The sequence below is a fragment of the Pogonomyrmex barbatus genome, unplaced genomic scaffold (genome assembly GCF_055798465.1).
Source record: "Pogonomyrmex barbatus isolate J1 unplaced genomic scaffold, ASM5579846v1 scaffold7, whole genome shotgun sequence".
Lineage (NCBI taxonomy): Eukaryota > Metazoa > Arthropoda > Insecta > Hymenoptera > Formicidae > Pogonomyrmex > Pogonomyrmex barbatus.
The window spans coordinates 3,248,571-3,267,413 of record NW_028297171.1 but is presented as its reverse complement, the minus strand read 5'-3'; the positions used below and the strand labels follow the sequence as shown (position 1 = coordinate 3,267,413).

At 36.6% G+C, this 18,843-nt stretch overlaps 2 protein-coding genes and 1 long non-coding RNA gene across 8 annotated transcripts in view; 2 read left to right on the top strand and 1 right to left on the bottom strand.

Moving 5' to 3' along the window:
• The window catches only part of LOC148934924 (uncharacterized), a 214,717-nt gene extending 205,509 nt beyond the window's left edge, over positions 1 to 9,208 (top strand). The window contains exon 4 of the long non-coding RNA XR_016140834.1: positions 9,074 to 9,208. This is a non-coding gene — a long non-coding RNA (uncharacterized LOC148934924). The remainder of the gene's footprint in view (positions 1 to 9,073) is intronic.
• STUB1 (STIP1 homology and U-box containing protein 1) lies at positions 9,104 to 11,459 on the top strand. The gene is made up of 4 exons (XM_011642491.3): positions 9,104 to 9,368; positions 9,882 to 10,080; positions 10,180 to 10,502; positions 10,657 to 11,459. Exons 1-4 carry the CDS (start codon positions 9,252 to 9,254, stop codon positions 10,897 to 10,899), a joined length of 882 nt encoding a protein of 293 aa, XP_011640793.1. The 5' UTR covers positions 9,104 to 9,251; the 3' UTR covers positions 10,900 to 11,459.
• Positions 11,460 to 13,011: 1,552 nt separating this feature from the next.
• Positions 13,012 to 18,802, bottom strand: LOC105433130 (sodium-dependent neutral amino acid transporter B(0)AT3). 6 transcript variants are annotated; one of them, XR_016140833.1, is made up of 15 exons: positions 18,644 to 18,802; positions 17,409 to 17,667; positions 17,110 to 17,290; positions 16,917 to 17,032; positions 16,711 to 16,818; positions 16,564 to 16,665; positions 16,296 to 16,457; positions 16,095 to 16,205; positions 15,823 to 16,024; positions 15,558 to 15,760; positions 15,289 to 15,490; positions 15,047 to 15,206; positions 14,713 to 14,976; positions 14,244 to 14,605; positions 13,012 to 13,621 (listed from the first exon to the last, which is right to left on the bottom strand). XR_016140833.1 is itself a non-coding variant. In XM_089083103.1 (14 exons), the coding sequence occupies exons 2-14, from the start codon at positions 17,589 to 17,591 to the stop codon at positions 14,407 to 14,409; spliced, it is 2,193 nt and encodes a 730-aa protein (XP_088939229.1). In that variant the 5' UTR covers positions 17,592 to 17,667; positions 18,644 to 18,802; the 3' UTR covers positions 13,012 to 14,406. The 6 variants fall into 6 exon arrangements, 5 of the variants coding, with proteins under 5 accessions (XP_088939229.1, XP_011646567.2, XP_088939230.1 ...); XM_089083103.1 differs by having other exon boundaries at positions 13,012 to 14,605; XM_011648265.3 differs by having other exon boundaries at positions 13,012 to 14,605; positions 16,564 to 16,647.
• Positions 18,803 to 18,843: the final 41 nt, after the last annotated feature.

Here is an 18,843-nt window from a genome sequence, read left to right as displayed (position 1 = left end):
ATCCGGAAATGTAGCGTTACATTTTTTAAACGCCGGAACACCCGAAGATCAAAAAATGATCGAAAAACGTCGGGGATTTTGTAATTCCAGTTTCGCAGTTTTGTTGCAATACACACGATCGTCGTTACTATCACGTGGCACGATTACTCCCGGCAAAAGCAATTCTACATACTTCCCTGCAAACGCACCGCTCGCACTGATTCAACGTTTTCGTTGGAGAAAAAAAAACACCGATCTCTGATACACCGTGCTGCGCCATTGTTTGCGCGAGCCAGGCCCTATTTTTAACGTGGACTCGCTGTACTGTTAGTAGAATAAATATTTTCATTTGCGAGTTGTACATGAAACTGATGCGCGTTGTTTGCATCGGTGCATTAACCGCGAGTTCTTCTCTTTCTTCGACGTACGTACGTTCCTCTTCTTCGCTGATAACAAAATCGTAGCAAGATTACAGGAGTGGTAACGCGAAACTCGATGAGTATTCGCACAGCTGTACGATCATAGACATCGGTCTGATCTATCGCTTTGATATCGGATCGCCGACCACATTATACCGATTATCGATTAGTAATTAATTCTACACGTCTTAATAAATTATCTTTGGGATATTGCGAACCCCCTTTAAAATTTCGAGCCTGCGAAGCGCATCTGAGTACCCGGGAAGGAAGATCTGTCTCATACTAGATTTGTTTACTACTTTGTTGTGTGTTACTATCTTGTTGTTATCTTATTTGATTTGATGTTGTTTAGATTACTCGAAAAATTTTTAGTATCTCTTCTCTTGCTTTTCTCTGATTGATTAAATTCATTTCTATCATAATTATCTTTTGAAATCTTAATTTAATTTAAAAAAACTTTTTATTTATTTATTTATTATCAACATTCTTTTTAGTCCTGTTAAACTTTCATTAGCTAACAACCATTTTTAATATGTATCATTCAGGTTGAAAAATATCCAAATAGATCGAAATTCATTTTTCTGCATGAATGCAGAAAAATATTGTAATATATTTTAATGTTGTAATATATTTTAATATTTTTATGGGTTTTTCTCGTACTATTTTGTTTTATTCATTCATTCATTTTTGTTTTATTCATATTGACTCTCATTTTTCTCTCTCTTTTATTTATTAATCATCCAGCCTTCTTCAATATACAATATTTCTTTTTCATATTTTTCTTTTTTAACTCATTTCACAAATGGTAATTAAATTAGATGATTTTTGATACACTCAGAGAAAATAAATTAGTTTTCTGGCAACTATGATAAAATTCTGCAATTTATAATCAATTTTATAAACTTATAAAATCAAAAGTATCGTAACTTACTATTTTTATAGTAGTAACATAATAGAATAAATATAATACATTACATATCTTTTGTATAACGTTGCGACAATTATAGATTATAACAATTTTCTTTATTTAAACATTTTTCTAAAATAAATTATTATGCCGCAACTAGTAATAACAATACATTTTTATTTATTATAATAACAAAACTTTTACATTAATTTTATATTGCATCCTACTATTTCTTACAAATGGTTACCGTTTCTTTAATTTATGCGACTTGTTAATTTTCCTTTTACTACAATTTTGTAATAATTAAGGTACTCTTTAATGTTCTAATTGTTTGACCTTTTCTAATTTTTACGATACCTACCTTCCTCGCGGAGTGTGCAAACACATAAGAGATCAAACAGAGATGTTATAACTAGAAAAAAAGCTACGGTTATGTAATCATTTAAAATAACTGTTGAATTTTCACGATAACTGCTGCTTTTTAAAAACTTACTACGTCTATCTCCTGGATCACCTCCTCGCGCGCAGAATTTATAATATCGATTGTCCTCGACGCTGCATGACTTTTCGCGAAAAATGTATCTATAGTAATAGCGCTACGTCACGAGAGTCCGAGAGGGATAAACGTCGCGCGGAGGGGGTGGGAGCGCCCCCGAATCCCATCACTTTAACGCGGGGATACTGCGACTACGTCGTCGTCCCCTGCACGGGAATCGATTGGTCGGTCTCCCGGACGGCGACCGGTGAGACAGGCAACCCGTACATTGATATTCAGTAGCGGCCCTCGTCTCTCTTCGAACCGTCAAGAAATTTTACCCGGGGCATTGCAACACGCGCGCTCCCCGTGGAATCGCTAAGTTCCCGCCGTCGACAACGACAACGGCGGTTCGGGTATCGAATAATTATACAAGTCGGGTAAGTAGCCTGGCAAGCCGTGACAAGCGTGACGAGCTTCGGAATTCGTTATCCGCCATGGCGATGGAATCCTTCGAAGGGCCCTTCTTATCCCGCGACAAGTATCTCGATTCGTTCCCATTTGCTAATTACGTTTCCTCGCGGAACGACGACTACTGCGCTCGCAAAAAGGAAAGAAGGTTTGTCGAGCGACGCTGGAATATTCGATTTCGACTCGCGAGATTATGTGTCACTTATCTCGAATTTATTTCCGGTATTATTATTTCGAATTTATTTCGGTTATTATTACCCGAACTGACTTTGATATCTATCTCACAAAGAGTTCATATTTTCCCTCGCAGTTGATAAATCCATAATCGATTACTTAAAAAAAAAAAAAAAAAAAAAAAAAAAATCACGTGTAAAATTTCGTCGATAGTAAAGCCGATCGAGTGGTCGATTTTTCTATTTTGCACGGCAAAATTCATATCTATAACATACATCTATATATCGATATATATATATATATATATATATATATATATATACGTTCCAGGGCAACAATCAAAGAGCAGAGCGGGCTTTGCAGCGGAATGGCTTTGATCGTTCTATTAAATATCCCTTGTCTATTGAATAAATCCACACCGCTATATGTGGGCGCGATAGATATTTCTATTCGACGATGAAAACAATTGTTGATATTCCGGTCCACTTGTGATATCCCCCGCCGATCTGGCGAAAACCGATGCATTCAGGTATTAAACTGAAATATCAAATCAACAACGGAGTAACTGTGTACCTCCACGCGATTTTATAAATCCGGGCCCAGATATCCCTCCGCAAAAGGGGAAACTGTTGCGCAGCAAACCTCGATCAACACGCGTGCAATGTTTATTCGATCGTTCGCGAATGCGTTTTGGCGGGCGTTGCGCGATCGATCGGCATCGATAATAACGGTAATGACAATGAGGAATCGATATTGGCGTTTCGCCATAGTATATTTCGCTTGATATATTTATATAAAAAGAAAAAAAGAAGAGAAAGGTATTTTTCCCCTCTTAAAGATCGGACTCGGACATTTCTGCCAGACGTATATTTGTTCGCCGTGTCTATTTATCGAGTTTACTTGCGGACTTATATGTATATTAATTACACGGCGATGCGAAAGCAATTACCGGTAGAAATCAATCTGTCCGCGTTGCTTCGTCAATTTTCGCTAATCCGATTAATATATCGGCTTTGAAACTGCCAGGCATTCAGCTGGTGTAAATTAAATTATTTATCGGGTATTATGCTGCTGAATGAGAATTTGAGCGTCGTCCACTCTCGCTTAATAACAAAATCGTGTCGTGTCGGTTACGCAACTCTTACGATGAATATCACCCAGCCAGCCATCGATAACACAGCTCGCTGCGAAAAATATCGATGCGAATAAACGATATTTATCTGCCATATGGGATTATTAACAAAAAAGAAAAACGTAAAATGGGAAGGGTGAGGGTGAGGGAGGAGGGAGGGGTAGGGGGAGGGAAGAGTAAACAGGAAATCGACGAAAAGTTAATAGAATGTGAAACGTTCTTGAAATCGTAAGGAAATCTCGATTGGCACTTGAAGCTTCGAAGGCGGACGGGCTTGTGATATTAAATTAGAATATTCTCAATATGTATACATGTATATATACTCAACGTGCGCACACAGATACTCGCGTAAGGCGTCTCTCTCTCGTGAAGATGCATCCACCCGCTTTGAATATCAATTCCTTTCCCCCGTCTCGTAAGAGGGAGAACCTATACTCACATGCGTCCGCATACACTTAAAGAACGTATTGAATTTTTTTTTTTTTTTTTTAATTTATTGATCGACCAATTACCGTGCCATCCATTAGATGAGAAAATAATTTGGAAAATAATTTTCTTTTTTCGCATCATAAATACACAAGCGAGGTATTAATTGTAGAAATTAATTGTAAGAGTGATATCGATCATCCCCGTCTGTCAGACAGACATATCTAGATTCCCAATTACAAGTAATTAAATGGTCTCCCAAATCTGGATTAATCAAGTTGCACAGGTGTAAAATAATAGACTAATGGAATCAATAAATCACTAGTTATTAATTGTCAATTATCCAATTATACAATTGAAATCAGTCCGATGCTTATTAATTAGCATCGATGAATTTTTTTATGGAACGATAAAAATAAAACTCCAGCCAGAACCGAAAGAAATATCCACCGCGCTGGGATGCGCGGATAATAATCTCCCCCCCCCCCCCCTCGTATATCGTGTTGCATTCTCTTACGAAAATCGAGCAGCAGAAAGCTCGGCGGTTTAATCGAACTTATACAGCCCGACTTGACTTAACTTGACTCGAGTCTGCTTGACTGATTGGATAACGTGTCTGGAGACCGTAAGAAATGATAATACATACCATAGCTGCGTGCGCACCTATATGCAACCCCCTGTGCACCCCCTGTGCTCGGATGCCTCGCGGATGTATGGTTCGCCAAAGGGGGATATTTATGTGCGCCGTAGCGTGAGCGCAGGGCATCGCCTCGGCCCTTCTTAACCCCGACAACCCCCGGAACCCCGTCAAACACACACACACACACACACACACACACACACACACACACACACACACACACAGACACATATATGGCAAATATATGCTCATGTAAGCGCCTTCGGCGGAACGTTACTTCGAGGTGTAATTCAGCAGATTACCATCGGATTGAGTAATTTCAATGTAATCGCGTACCGTCGAATTTCAGCTGACCGGCTCCTTCGACGCGTGTCGAATGCATGCATGCGACGCCGAAAGGACCGTAATTTCTCGCCGTATCGTTTAATAACACGTGCGTCGACGAGTTGCACGGGAACCTGTTTTGTCGAAGCGAATAAGCCGTTCGGGGCGGCGTACAGGATTGCGAACACGCCAAGACTCGCGAATATACATAAATCTGCGGGGCGACCGGAGATTCGTTTCAGTCAGTAAATGAGCTTTCTGGAATTAAGGGGTAACGGTTTCAAGGGGAAAGATAATCGAGATTCGATTGTCAAAAGGTTAAAGGAAAGAACAGCGGCTCGGCAGCGTGATCTTCGGTCTCTTTCCGTGAAGCGTGCAACGCACCCTATCGTATAAAATGACGACTGTCAAAAAGAGCTTTTTCCGATACTTTTAGGATAAGTCCGCACGGGCGGGGACTTCATCGAATAATCTTTTAAACATCTATTCTTCAAATCGATCTCGATCTCGATCTCTTGCTCCCGAGTGCCACGTGTAAATTAGTAACGATGAACTCAACGAAGGTCCAAACGGTCCGCGACCGTTTCAACACGAAAGCGAATCCGATTCGCGTTGTAATCCGCCGTAATCCAAATCGACACACTTAATAGCCTCCAGACGAGCCTCCTGACGGGGCAAGGTCGTGGTCGATGGTTAAATCCTGATGACGACGAGCAGATCGGGTCTAGACCGGGATCGTACAATCCAGAGATTAATAGCGTGTGAACTAATTCACGAATGTTCTAATAAATCCTGACCGGTCCCACCCCTTCCGGCTGCCGATCGCGCCCGCCTCACCCCCGGCCGAGTTTCCCCCCACGCGGAGGAGGAGAGACCGATCGGTCGGCGGTCGGAGAACCAGTCAGATAAATTCGATTAAGCCGCGAGTTTCGTTAACAACTAACAAACGCCGAACGTTCTCGACTAACGCGATTACTTCCAATTCCAATTTCTCACCCAAGAAGTCGTGGCAGAAACGACAGCAACTTCTGTCCGTCCCAGTACGGAGAAGAATACGGAATTGAAGTCTCGAATGAACGAGCGAATGAACGAACGGACAGACGGACGGACGGACGAACTGGGTTACAACACCGTCCTAGTTAGCCACGCCGCGAAGTTTCGAGTCTCACGGGTCCCTACCGCTCTATGTAACTATCGGATCCGTATTGTTATCAAACTGAATGCCTGACAAATTACGCCGACGAGTTCTCGAGACGGGTTCACGCGCCATCGTCCAATGAAGGGCGCTCGTTCCCTTCGCGCATCCGATATTATAATATGTGGATCTATTATATGCGGAGAGAGAGAGAGAGAGAGAGAGAGAGAGAGAGAGAGAGAGAGAGAGAGAGAAGCAAAAGAGCAAAGACAGAAAAATCGAAAAAGCAGAAATAGTTTTATTATCCGCAGTCTCTATCGCTAGAATTATTCAATGAGAGACGTTTACGTTTTATATACATGTAGCTATTTGGAAGTTATTTATAATAAGGAAATTACTTTTTTTTATCATTTTTGATAATTGATTAGTGAGTTCGATGAATTTTGTCACTGTGCCACTTGTATCCGTGCAACATTCTACTGTAAAATATTGAATCATTAATTCTTTATTTTACTAAAAAAAGTTTTAACGAGAAAATAAAATACTAGCGATCCTCGATGTAAGGCCGGATCTCGCTTTGGCATTTATAAATTATCTTTTTGTTTTTGAATTTATATATAAATTGGAAATGATTGCTTATGTCGCCAACTATATTATTTTTAAATTTAAAATGTAGCAAGCTCAAAGCCAAAGCTTGGAAAATATCTATACTCTTCTTTCTTCGTACTTTAATCTGAGTTTTTTCCTTCTGAATCTTAGGATTTTTAAGTTTCCACGAGTAATCCTCAAAAATTGCAAGATTTCAGGTTTCGTACTATGGGGTGAATTTAAATCGATATCCGCCGATTACTAATGTCTATTTCTCTTAATATAAATTAATTTTAATTTTGGCTTAACTTGCTTTTTATCATTTTCTAATTCTATAAACTTTAGAACAAAATAAAAAATAAATTAAATCAAAATTAAAATTAATCTACATTGATGGAAATAGACATTAGACATTGAGCCACACGTCACCCAATTTTGCTAAAAAAATTTACAATGTATAATTGAAATGCCATCTAGTGACACTCATAGCAACATATATCCGATCAAAGGTAATTTTGCTTTTAGTTCTATATCTACTATCAATAAAATAGATTCCTCTTTTTTTTAAAAAATGATCTTGTACAAGATTTAATTGTAGGATTTAATTGTTGTTGTTCATTAACTTGCTTATTTTGTGTTGAAAGTAACTGTCAGCATGAAAATTATTTTATATAACAGCTCAATATCTTTTACATAATTGTCATCATGGATAAGAATATTACGAGTTATATGAAAATATTTTATTTCATACTTTTTTGGAGTATTCTATAATCAAATAATTGATGCATGAGTACGTAAGTAACTTTCTTCATGTCACAATAGCTTGCTCATAGTATAAACATATAAATAATATAATGTATGTATGTGCATATACATGCCTTATTAACAAATATTTATTTTAAATAAAATTAGTTTTTAAAAATTACTGTTGAGATATAAAAGTTTAAAAAATTCTCAATGTGAATAATGTTGCTACATTTAAAGTGATGCTGAAAAGACGAATGAATTCCGATGAAAATGTCCACACATATCTAAACATTCATAAATACTAAATATAAATATTTATGTACGTAAAAGTATATTTATGTATGTACATACATAAATATTAGTTTTATGTATGTACATACATACATTCATACGTTTGTTTGTTACACATATGAACAAATTTTCGTCTACACTTCTGTATTATTAAACATCTAAGGCTAAAAATTCAATATTGTTCCTTCATGTAATCTTTATGTAATTTATTATTATAATGTATTATTTTATGTAATTTATTAATTTTATAGATATAAGATAATTTTTATATAAAACGCTAATATTGACACGACTTGACAGCTCTGGATACCGTATTAAAGTAGCAAATGATAAAAAAGATATAAATTTTTTTCATTCTTGTGACAATTCTATATAGACAAATATTAATACATAATACTTTAATTATGAAAAAAAATGTCTAAGTTTATTAAAAAAGATATTACATAAAACTACTTCTAAAAAGATAGATAGATACAAAACTACTTAAAAAAAGATAGATACAAAAAATACTACATTCTGTCGAAAAATATAAACAGGTTAGCATCCCCTTAAGCATTTGCTTTTACAATAAACCTTCTCTTTTCTTTTTAGATATTCAAAATTATTTCAAATAAGTCTTACAAAATTCTTTTGTAAAACTTTTGTTACAAGTTCTTGTTACAAATATATTACCTTTGATATATGCAATATAAAGCTCTCTTTTCCGATTTTTTTGTAATTTATGCATTTTCATGCATAAAACATATTCTGAGAAAGAAAATCATCGCTCAAGTCTCGTTTCTTTTTATTTCAAAGCTTTTTGAACTTCAACTCACATAAAAAAAGTAAAAAATAATAAATTTTGAATCAAACTATTCTCTGCTATAATTTAAATTATAAATTAAGAAAATAACTTGTTTTTAATTAAAAAGTAGAAAATATATATAAATATGCAGTTATAAATTATTATTAAAAATTATTTTCTAATCAAAATCACCAACGAGATCAAAGTCAAAAACTGAAAGTTTAAAAAAATTTGCAACGGTTTTTCTTATCAAAATATATGTATATTCTATGCATGAAAATATACATTTAAAATTATAGAAAAATCAGAAGAGAAATATTATACTGCATATTTATACTTGTCTTATGTGCATATTTATACTATCTTTTTTTTATTGATAAACAATAAATAATATTTGCTAAATGTATAAATTAATAAAAAAATCAAATGAAAAGTAAAGAGAACATTAGGGGATATATGATATGCGCGAAGCGCACGCTCGATAATGTTCTAGAATAACAAAATTTTGCGAAAGATCTTCTTAAGATCTTCTTAAGATGGCAGTCACATCGAACTGCAAACACATTTGACTTTCTGTCTAGGTTAGCGTCAGATTGAAAACTGTGGACGGAACAAAGATGAAATATCGGGCGTCCATTTGAGGTTAGACAAAGGGTGTCGTAGCCACTTTCGACCTCGTGCGTTTTCAGTCGCAGAAAATAAAAGAAGAAGAGAAGAAATTAATTGATCGTGCATGCGACGTGACAACCAGCCGCCATCATGAGTAAGATGTATTCGACGGCAAACCTGTCGGACAAGGAGTTAAAAGAACAAGGGAATCGTCTCTTCGATCTACATAAATACGAGGACGCGGCCAGTTGTTACACAAAAGCGATCGTGAGTACAATGACTTTTTTTTCATGCGCGCTCGATGTGGCGCGATCGTGAATCGTGATTCTGAATTGTCACGCATCTTACGTGCACCTACTTTGTGCTCGCCACGATTGTCATCGCGACGAGATATTTTTTGTTTTGAATCACGAATCGCATAGTATGTCAGCGATAACAGCACGATCGTGCCCCTAGCGGTCGGTATTAGAACTAGAATTCGGCAAAAACGAGGGAAATTTTGAATCCGATTGTTCGAATACGTGTCAAGAAATAAAAGTCCATCGTATATACGCCAGAAGGTTGATTGTGTATCTTGAAACGAAGCGAAAATTACAAGAGTGAGAAAATTCACTAGAATATCTGCGACTTCATACGTCTCAATTTAATAAGTTTTCTCACTTTTAATTTTCATCTTGTATCAAGATGAGTCACAATCAATCCTCAAGATGAGAATAAAAGTAAAATCTTGTCGAAAGTTATCCTGTTTTCTTTTTATTATAATAACTGTCCTTCTGTCAGATGAAGAATCCAGGCCAGGCATTGTATTATACAAATCGAGCATTGTGTCACTTAAAGCTGAAACGATGGGAATCCGTGTGCAAAGACTGCAGATGGGCTTTGGATATAGATCCTTGTCTAATGAAAGGTCATTTCTTTTTGGGACTTGCCCTCCTGGAATTGGAGCTTTTTGATGAAGCTGTCAAATATCTGCAAAGAGGTACATATCGAAAACAAATTCACATTTTTTTATTATGTTTTTAAATATGAAATAAAGTTTTAATACAAATTTTACTTATACTTATTTTAAATGGTACAGCTGTAGACTTGGCAAAAGAACAGAAGCTAAACTATGGCGATGACATCACCAGTGTATTGCGGCAGGCTCGAAAGCGTCGATTCCAAATAAGAGAGGAGCAAAGGATTTCTCAGGATATCGAGCTGCAGACTTATCTGAATCAATTGATTGTAGACGATGCGAAGCGTAATTTAGCGACTCTGCAAGAACAGGAAACGGCAAAAGATTCCGATGAAAAAAACTCAGCCGAATTCGCTAGAAGAAAAGATGAGATTGAGGAGAAGAGAGATGCCTGTATATCACGACTCAATGATCTCTTCGCTAAAGTTGACGAGAGAAGGCGGGTTTGTATCTCTTTTACTTCTCTTAGAATCATGTTCTTTATATACGTTGAATTTATAGCTTTGATAATATGCTTTGATTATATCTTATTAATCCTGTTATAATTTATATATAATAACAATTCATAATCCTTAATATGAATGATATGTTTTGCAGAAAAGAGAGGTGCCCGACTACCTGTGTGGTAAGATCAGCTTCGAGATTCTGCAGGAACCAGTGATTACACCTAGTGGAATTACATATGAGCGGAAAGATATTGAAGAGCATCTCCAACGGGTTGGTCATTTTGATCCAGTCACTCGTGTGCGTTTGACGCAGGATCAGCTGATCCCGAACTTGGCGATGAAAGAAGTAGTCGATACTTTTCTGCAGGAAAATGAGTGGGCCTTACATTACTGATGCCGATATGTAGCTTACTGCCATAGATTTAAGTCAAGGTGGTGGCGATTTCCCGCGATGGAAGAAGAAAATATGAGCTTTGAAGAAGAGATTTAGAGAAGGATATATCTAACAAAGAAATCTCAAGAGAGTGTAAAATAGTAAAGTGTACATGAAAAGGACTAAGTATCTTGTTACCGTGAAATATTTTTACACGCCATATGAGACGTGGAAGCTATTGTTATCGAACGTAAGTACGCTAGTGAATAGTTAATGATAAGATCGTGTAAACACATACAGGATATATATATACACAATTCCATAAGTGCTACATATATACAATTGTTAGTAATTACATTTAAATTTTTTTTATTTTCTTTTCTGGTAATCTCTGATTTATGAAAACGAAATTTGCGTAATAGTTTAATAAAAATTTAAATTTTTTGAAAAAAAGCTCAAGTGTTGACTAAAAGTTCCAACGCAATATCTCAAGGAAAAACATAGACTAATAAGTACTCTATATGTAGTATCTGTAATTCTTGTTTTATCATAAATAATAAATTATTTATTTTATCATCAAAGTCACGTTTTCGTCATATGTTGAAAATAATTCTGATTTCTCAAGTATTTCAGTTGGGAAGACAGGTCTGAATCCATTCAAGGTATTTATTTTAACATTCAACTGACAACAATATATTCATGTATGTATGTATGTATATATATATATATATATATATATATGTACAGTTTTACGTATACGCAATATTATTGTATATATGTATCGCAATCGTCGCAAATATGTAATAATAATTACTACCGTCCGCCGTCGGTGTATTAATTTGAATTATTGCGCAAGCTACATCGACGATATATGGTTAACAAAAGTACAATAGGATAGATCACTCTCTTTGTAGCTCCAACGATAATTATAGCAGCCATCGTGAACAAATCGTGCTGCGACATTTCTTCTTTTTTAATATCTCTTTAGGTTTACTCTCTTAATAAAATTAAATATGAGATTGTCGATTATATTTTGAAACATTAGAATTTAGAGATGTCAAATGGAAATCCAGAGTAAGAAAAAGTCTATAAGAGCCAACGCAATTATTAATATATATATATATATATATATATATATATAATTATTATCTATATATACAAAAATTGAATTTAACATAAATGTTAATGTTTCAACTCCTATTTGGATCCTCTTGGGATAGAAAGTAATCAATTTCAATTAAGAAACATAGTTTAATCGCATCTAATAAGAATAAAAAGGAAAGATAATTTTGAATTTATAAATAATATCAAATTTTGAACGTCTTATCAAACGCATCTGATTTTTAAAAAAATTTTTCTTTTGTGAAGGAAGAGCGAGCGAGTATAAGATAGAAAACTAGTATGTGCGTTATAATAAATGATATGATATCAAGATATGATTTAGCTTTTGTCGTTAATTAAACGATGACAATTTTCGTCATTGTTTATTAAGGACTCCTATTGTTATTATTTAATTACTTGTTTAATGATTGCTAATGCAGTTATCTTTCTGTTTATTTTTACTAATAGATAACTCGAAGAAATAAAACTCTATTTATTGTCCGCGTTAACATTTGTACGTTTTAGGCAAATACTCCACAACCGAATAGTCATTAATTTGTTAACTCTTTGCATTTAGAATATCTTGTTTTAACATAAAACCTAGAAAATTTAGTCACAAAAATTAGTCACATTTGTACATTCGATAATGTGAAAAACTCGAATCTATATTGCTGCAGAAGAAAGTAATCGAATATTTATATATAAAATATGATTGGATATAATGTTTTCTCTGTATAAAATAATGCAAACAATAATTAGCCTTCTTTAATATGATTCACAAGATACACAGTAAGATATGCAGAGTGCAAAGAGTTAAAATATCACTGGAAGATATCAGGCCATTTGTCTATTGTCGCAAAGATGAGCGAGCAGGAAGATTCCATGGAATATTCGGAAACACTTTTTAATGTTCAATTTCGACCTGGATTTTGGTTCTTTCTTTTAATTCAACACGAGATGTGCGCGCGCGCGCGTGTGTGTGTGTGTGTGTGTGTGTGTGTGATATGATATATATATATACATATATATATATTTTTTTTGTATATACATATATCATTTTTTTATTCCATACCAGGTTGAACTTGAACATGGGTAATAGGATGGAAATCAGAATAATAATTGACCTATGTAAAACTAATTAATTGATTAACCTATGGCCCGGATGATGATATCTCCTCGCCCGAAGAAACCGGTTCCATCGGTCGAAAATTATTAACCTTCCGGCTTTCCAGGCATCCTCGAATGCGCATCGCATGCTGCGCAATATTAACATTATTGTCAAGCATGATTTAGTCCGATTATTATTGTCATTAATTTTATCTTCTTTACGTTAAGTTCATTATTGTCATCGTTATCATCATCCACATAATCAATTTTTATGTAAATTTCGTGGATTTCCAAATCCTTAGATCTTTGGAAGGATCTAGATCTTCTCGTATTGTCTGAGATATTTATACATCTTGATATATTTGTTTTCTTAGATATCTACGGATCTTTGTCCGCACTTTTAAATATTTGAATATCTTCACCTTCTTACTTGCATTCTTGAGTTCTTATAGGATTAGGTCTTTAGATCCATCGATCTTCAAAATCTTCAAATATCCATCGATCTAAGGATCCAAACGCTCTAATCCGAGGCTATCTATCTAAAACAATGTTTCGGGTATATCCACCCAAGTCCACTGGACGGCTCCTACCGCTAATCTTATTAAATCTGACGTTAATCGCAATCGCTAAAGAGTAAATGTTTCATCGGTAACTTGTATAACAGGCAATTTTGTCCGCGAAAAATTACTTCCCGTTTCCGTTCACGCGACGCGCGATTATATCATTCATTCGAAAACTGTGTGTGCAGATGGTTATCTAGTATCCCTTAATATCCGCGAAACTCCGAAAGCCATTTCGCATAGTTAATGTCATTTGAAAAACTCAAAATTCCAAACGAGTTACATATCTTTAACGAGTTATATATCTTTTGAGACGGAGATACATTCGAAGAATGTTTTCAAATAAACCTCAGCCTGTATCCTTATCGATGATACCAGATACTTAAATTTCAGATAATCATGCTCTAAATCTCTGGAAAAAAATTTGAATCTGATAATAAAATTAATAATTATAAAAATACTTAGAAATTATTGAAAAGAAAAATAAAATAAAATAAAATAAATCTTTTTTACGAATGTATCTCCGTCTTTGCATTATGAAGAAACGACTTCTATTACCGAAGCTTACGTTAATTGACATAATAGATAAGATCCTACCACGCGGATGCGTTGACTACAAATCGACCAGATTCACCAAAATGGATTGCAGCCATTTTCGACCCCAAGCAGCAATGGCCGAAAATGATCGTCACAGGATGAAGTAGAGCGTTTCTCGAGGCAAGATCACCCATGGAAACGCGCGTCGCGATCGAGATTGATCCTAGGTAAGATCCTCGTCCTCGTCGTCGCTGGGACCGCCCGTGGGACAGCACAGTCCTTCGGAACCATCACTCCTGATGCAAAATAGCAATGTCTCAGCCACTGTCACTTCATGCGGCATGATTCCGTGGAATTCTTTCAAGTCCGCCGCCGGGAACCAAGCCTTTTCGTTGTCGTCGATGATGAGAATTCCAAAGTATCTGAAATGGATCGTCAAAAAGATTCATGCAAAGCACGCATAAAACAAAGTACAACATTGATCACAGTGTTAACGTTATAAACTGTAGACAAAAAGACTAATGCCAACCTGCAAATAGCGACTGTGGGTATCCATAAAACGGAAGTAAGAATAAGAATCGCGATGAGAAAGAGAGCCCAGACAGGCCATTCGTGTCTCTCGGTGATGCCTTTACTCGCCACCCAGGCCGGATAACCGCTTCCTTCAAAAAATATCTCGACAAAAGACGCGATCAGAATACTTAACATCGCCAGTGGACTAAGATATTTCCAACATATCAACCAATAGAGGCCAGGTCGGTTGCCAGTCATCAGTTCGATGTCATCCGCGAATCTGGAATTGTAACGTGTTGATACATTTTTTATTCGAAATCTTGAAGCTCCAAACATTTTATGTGCTTTACCTTTTCAAACCGTAGACATAAGACACGCCTATACATTCGAAGAACGCGATTATGAGCAACGGGAAATTTCCACTGAAGTTGTCGAATAGCACAAAAACGTAACTCCCAGCTCCATGAGCAAAGGCCATTGAAATGATGCAGCATACCAAACATATCACACCTGCGCACAAAATCAAGTTTATACTTATCTATATAATGTCTCTCAATAAAAAATGTTCCTTTTACAATGGAAAGTACTTAACCTGTCAGAATCTCCTTTCTCAAATTCGGGAAAAGCTTCATGTCGACAATACTGGTGACGACACCCTCCAAGGTACCAAATTGGGAATCGATTCCCAGCGTGAACAGCATCAGAAAAAACAGCACCGACCAAAACTGAGCACCGGGAAACTGATTGATCGCCTCGGTAAAGATGATGAACGCCAAGCCTGTGCCTGAGGCCGACTGTAATCACCGTGATTATCATTATTTATGATTTACGCGAGTTAATAAAAGTCACTTTCAGACTCACATTGTCCAACTCCTTCTCCAGATCGCATTCTGGCAGCTCTGGCATTATCAAATTGTCCAATGATCCATTGCCGTTCGTGATGTTCAACAACGTTCCGGCAATCGGGATATCTTCGGGTATCTTGCCAGCTTGACCGTATATATTCATCAGCGTGTTATTTCTTTCCTTTAAACAGTCTTCGTAAACCATGGTTGCTTTGAACCCTGTTCAAGCAGAATTAGAAACTTAAGAATAAGAAATTTTCAAGGAAAGAAATCACACGTACCTATGATCGAGAAGACGACAATCCCTGCGAACATAGACGTGAAACAATTCGTCAGGCTAACCATGATGGCATCACGATAACAATTATTGTTCACCGGATTGTAGGAAGAAAATGCTATTAAACCGCCGAAAGCTAAACCTAGAGAAAAGAAGATTTGTGTTCCAGCTTCCAACCAGACTACAGGATCGGTCAACGTCCACCACTAAAATGCGAGAATGAATTAGGTGGTTCTTCATTAATAACTGATTTTAAAGGTGAACGTGGGAGCGCACCTTTGGCGTGAAGAGATGCCGTAGGCCGTCTGACATACCCGTCAACGTTACGCCTCGGAAGAAGAATATAATCAAAACGATGTACGGGAACGTGGCGGTCACATACACAACCTGAGAAAATCAAAATATGATCATTCGAGAATTAACAATTAAATTAAAAAATCGATAACTTTCAATTTCGATAGTGAAAACATCTCGCACCTTGCCCGAGGATGCGATACCCTTAATCATGCACATGTAAACAAGGATCCAGGCGATAATCAACGCCAGAGCGATTTTCCAGTTAAACACTTCCGGCGTGTTGATGTCCTTGGATATCATTAGGGTGGTTCGATACCAGAAGTATTGCGTCGGGCTGCTGGCCTGTCGATTTAATCTCACGTTACAAACGAAGGCGCATTTAATGCACGCGCATGCATACACGCACGGTGAACTAATTTATATTGTATTAAGACAACTTGGACATTACCAAACACTCAGGTTCAGGCGCGTAAGATCCATTTTGAAAGTATTTGTTGGGGCACTCTGCCCAAGGTAATTGTGACTGGAAACTCTGAACAGATTTAGGTTTCTATGAGTAACGAATGAAACGTCAATTAGGCAGATAGTATTTTACCTGAACGAAGTAAAATAGGCACCAGGCGATAATTGTATTGTAATACAGAGCCACATTGAAAGAAACTACAGCGCTGCTGACTCCGATGCCACCCATATACGGGGATACCTTTGAGAAAGAGATTCAGATTCATTTAGAAAAAGTTCATCTTCAAATTCATTTTCATTGATTCATAAATATTCATTTGGATTTTTTGTTCTATTTACCTGATTCCACACTCCAATAGCACCTTTCCTCAGTCTCTGGCCAATTGCCAATTCCAGATAAAATATAGGAATACCCTCAATGGCCAACATCACGAAATAAGGAATTAAAAAAGCGCCTATAAAGATTAGAAACCATGCTTGTACGATTGTACCAGAAAGAATCTAAGTAATCCGAACGAAGTGATGAACCTACCTCCACCATTCTTCTGGGCCAGATAGGGGAACCGCCATACGTTTCCAAGACCCACCGCGTATCCTACGGTCGCCAGGAGAAATGTGAGCTTGCTATCCCAATTTTCACGCTCGTCTTCGCCTGCTTCTGGTCGGAAAGTCGCCTTGCCATCGTTATTGCCGGGGCCGTTTCCTATTTTGCTCTATAAAGATCAACGAAAAGATAAGTTTATTAAATTTTATTTTATTATAAATGTATATATTTTTATTATGAATGTCTTTATTTGGTATCTCTTGCAGGGATAAACGCGAGATAGGTACCTTGTTAGGACTGATGTCTTCGAAGGCCGCATTGGTGGCCCCGTAATTGGCAGTGGCGACGTTCTTTCGATTCTCTACCACTAATCTACCACGCATTTCTTTCATTTCGAGCTTATCGATGCTTTTTTGGGGCTTTAAGTCGCGGGAGCTTTGCCGGCGAACAAGATGAGCCGTGTTCGCCATATCTTCTCCCTTTTGGTTTTAATTCTTTCTCAAATGCGAATCTTTTGATTAAACGAGAAGATCTAGACGCTTCATCCTATTGAGAAATAAATTGAAATGATTATTAGGAAAGATGAAAGTAAACGCTAAGCAAGTAACGAACGAAAGTCACATATAAAAGAGTTAAAAATTTTTCTAAGAATAAGAAAGAAATATTGATAATAATACAAATTAATGTAAAATTACAATATATAAATATATAAATGGCCACGAAAGAGATTTATATCAAAATTGCAATGCGCTACGTTTAATCTATGTTTAATCAACACGCATTCACGCAAAATTAATTATTTAATTCATAATTAATCAATTTTAACTTTCTCATATGGAAACTGTCCATATGTGCATGCGGCACTCTTATGGATTCAATTTATATTTATATCTGTGTGTGTGTGTGTGTGTGTGTGTGTGTGTGTGTGTGTGTGTGTGTGTGTGTGTGTGTGTGTGTGTGTGTGTGTGGTGTGTGTATACATATATGTTCTTTCACGCAGATGTTGACCATAATTAAAAGCGCATATGCTTCTTGAATATACACGTGTCCTCCTTATGCAAACTTGCATATGTATCTCTCACATACGAAAAAATCGATCAAAAACTTTACTGGAAATTGATTTTTGCTTTGACGTAAGTGCACGTTCTAGCGCGCGTTAAAATTTTTTTCTACATATCCGTGAGGAAGGAAAAGCCATCCACTCTACTAAAATAAATAAATATATATATATATATATATATATATATATATTTTTTTTTATATATATATGTGTATATATATATATATACATATAATCTTGATACATATGTAAAAACACCCTCGCTCTTCACTTCTTTGTACGGTTGTACTCAGCCGATTGACACGGAAAACCCTTCGCAAATCCACGGAAATCCTTCTCTTGCGTAGGCGTGACAGCTTTATTTGAACATACGTACACGTCCGTCACGAAAACGAAATATTTCAAAATTGTTCTGGTCATTTGCGTTTCTACCATGGAGCGGGAGGCGGAATCCTTACCCACCTGCCGGGGACCAAAGGAGGAAACGCACGAGGACCTTGTCCGCGGTCGAGGAGCGGTTCGCCACTGACACCCCCGTGTGCGCTGGTGATAGTAACTTTTGAAATCACGGATATATCCAAGGGAATCAATAGCTAGCGCCGGCGCCTCGACGCTTCTCTCTTTCGGCAGCAGGCTCGCAGAACGCGAAACCGCACGCGAGC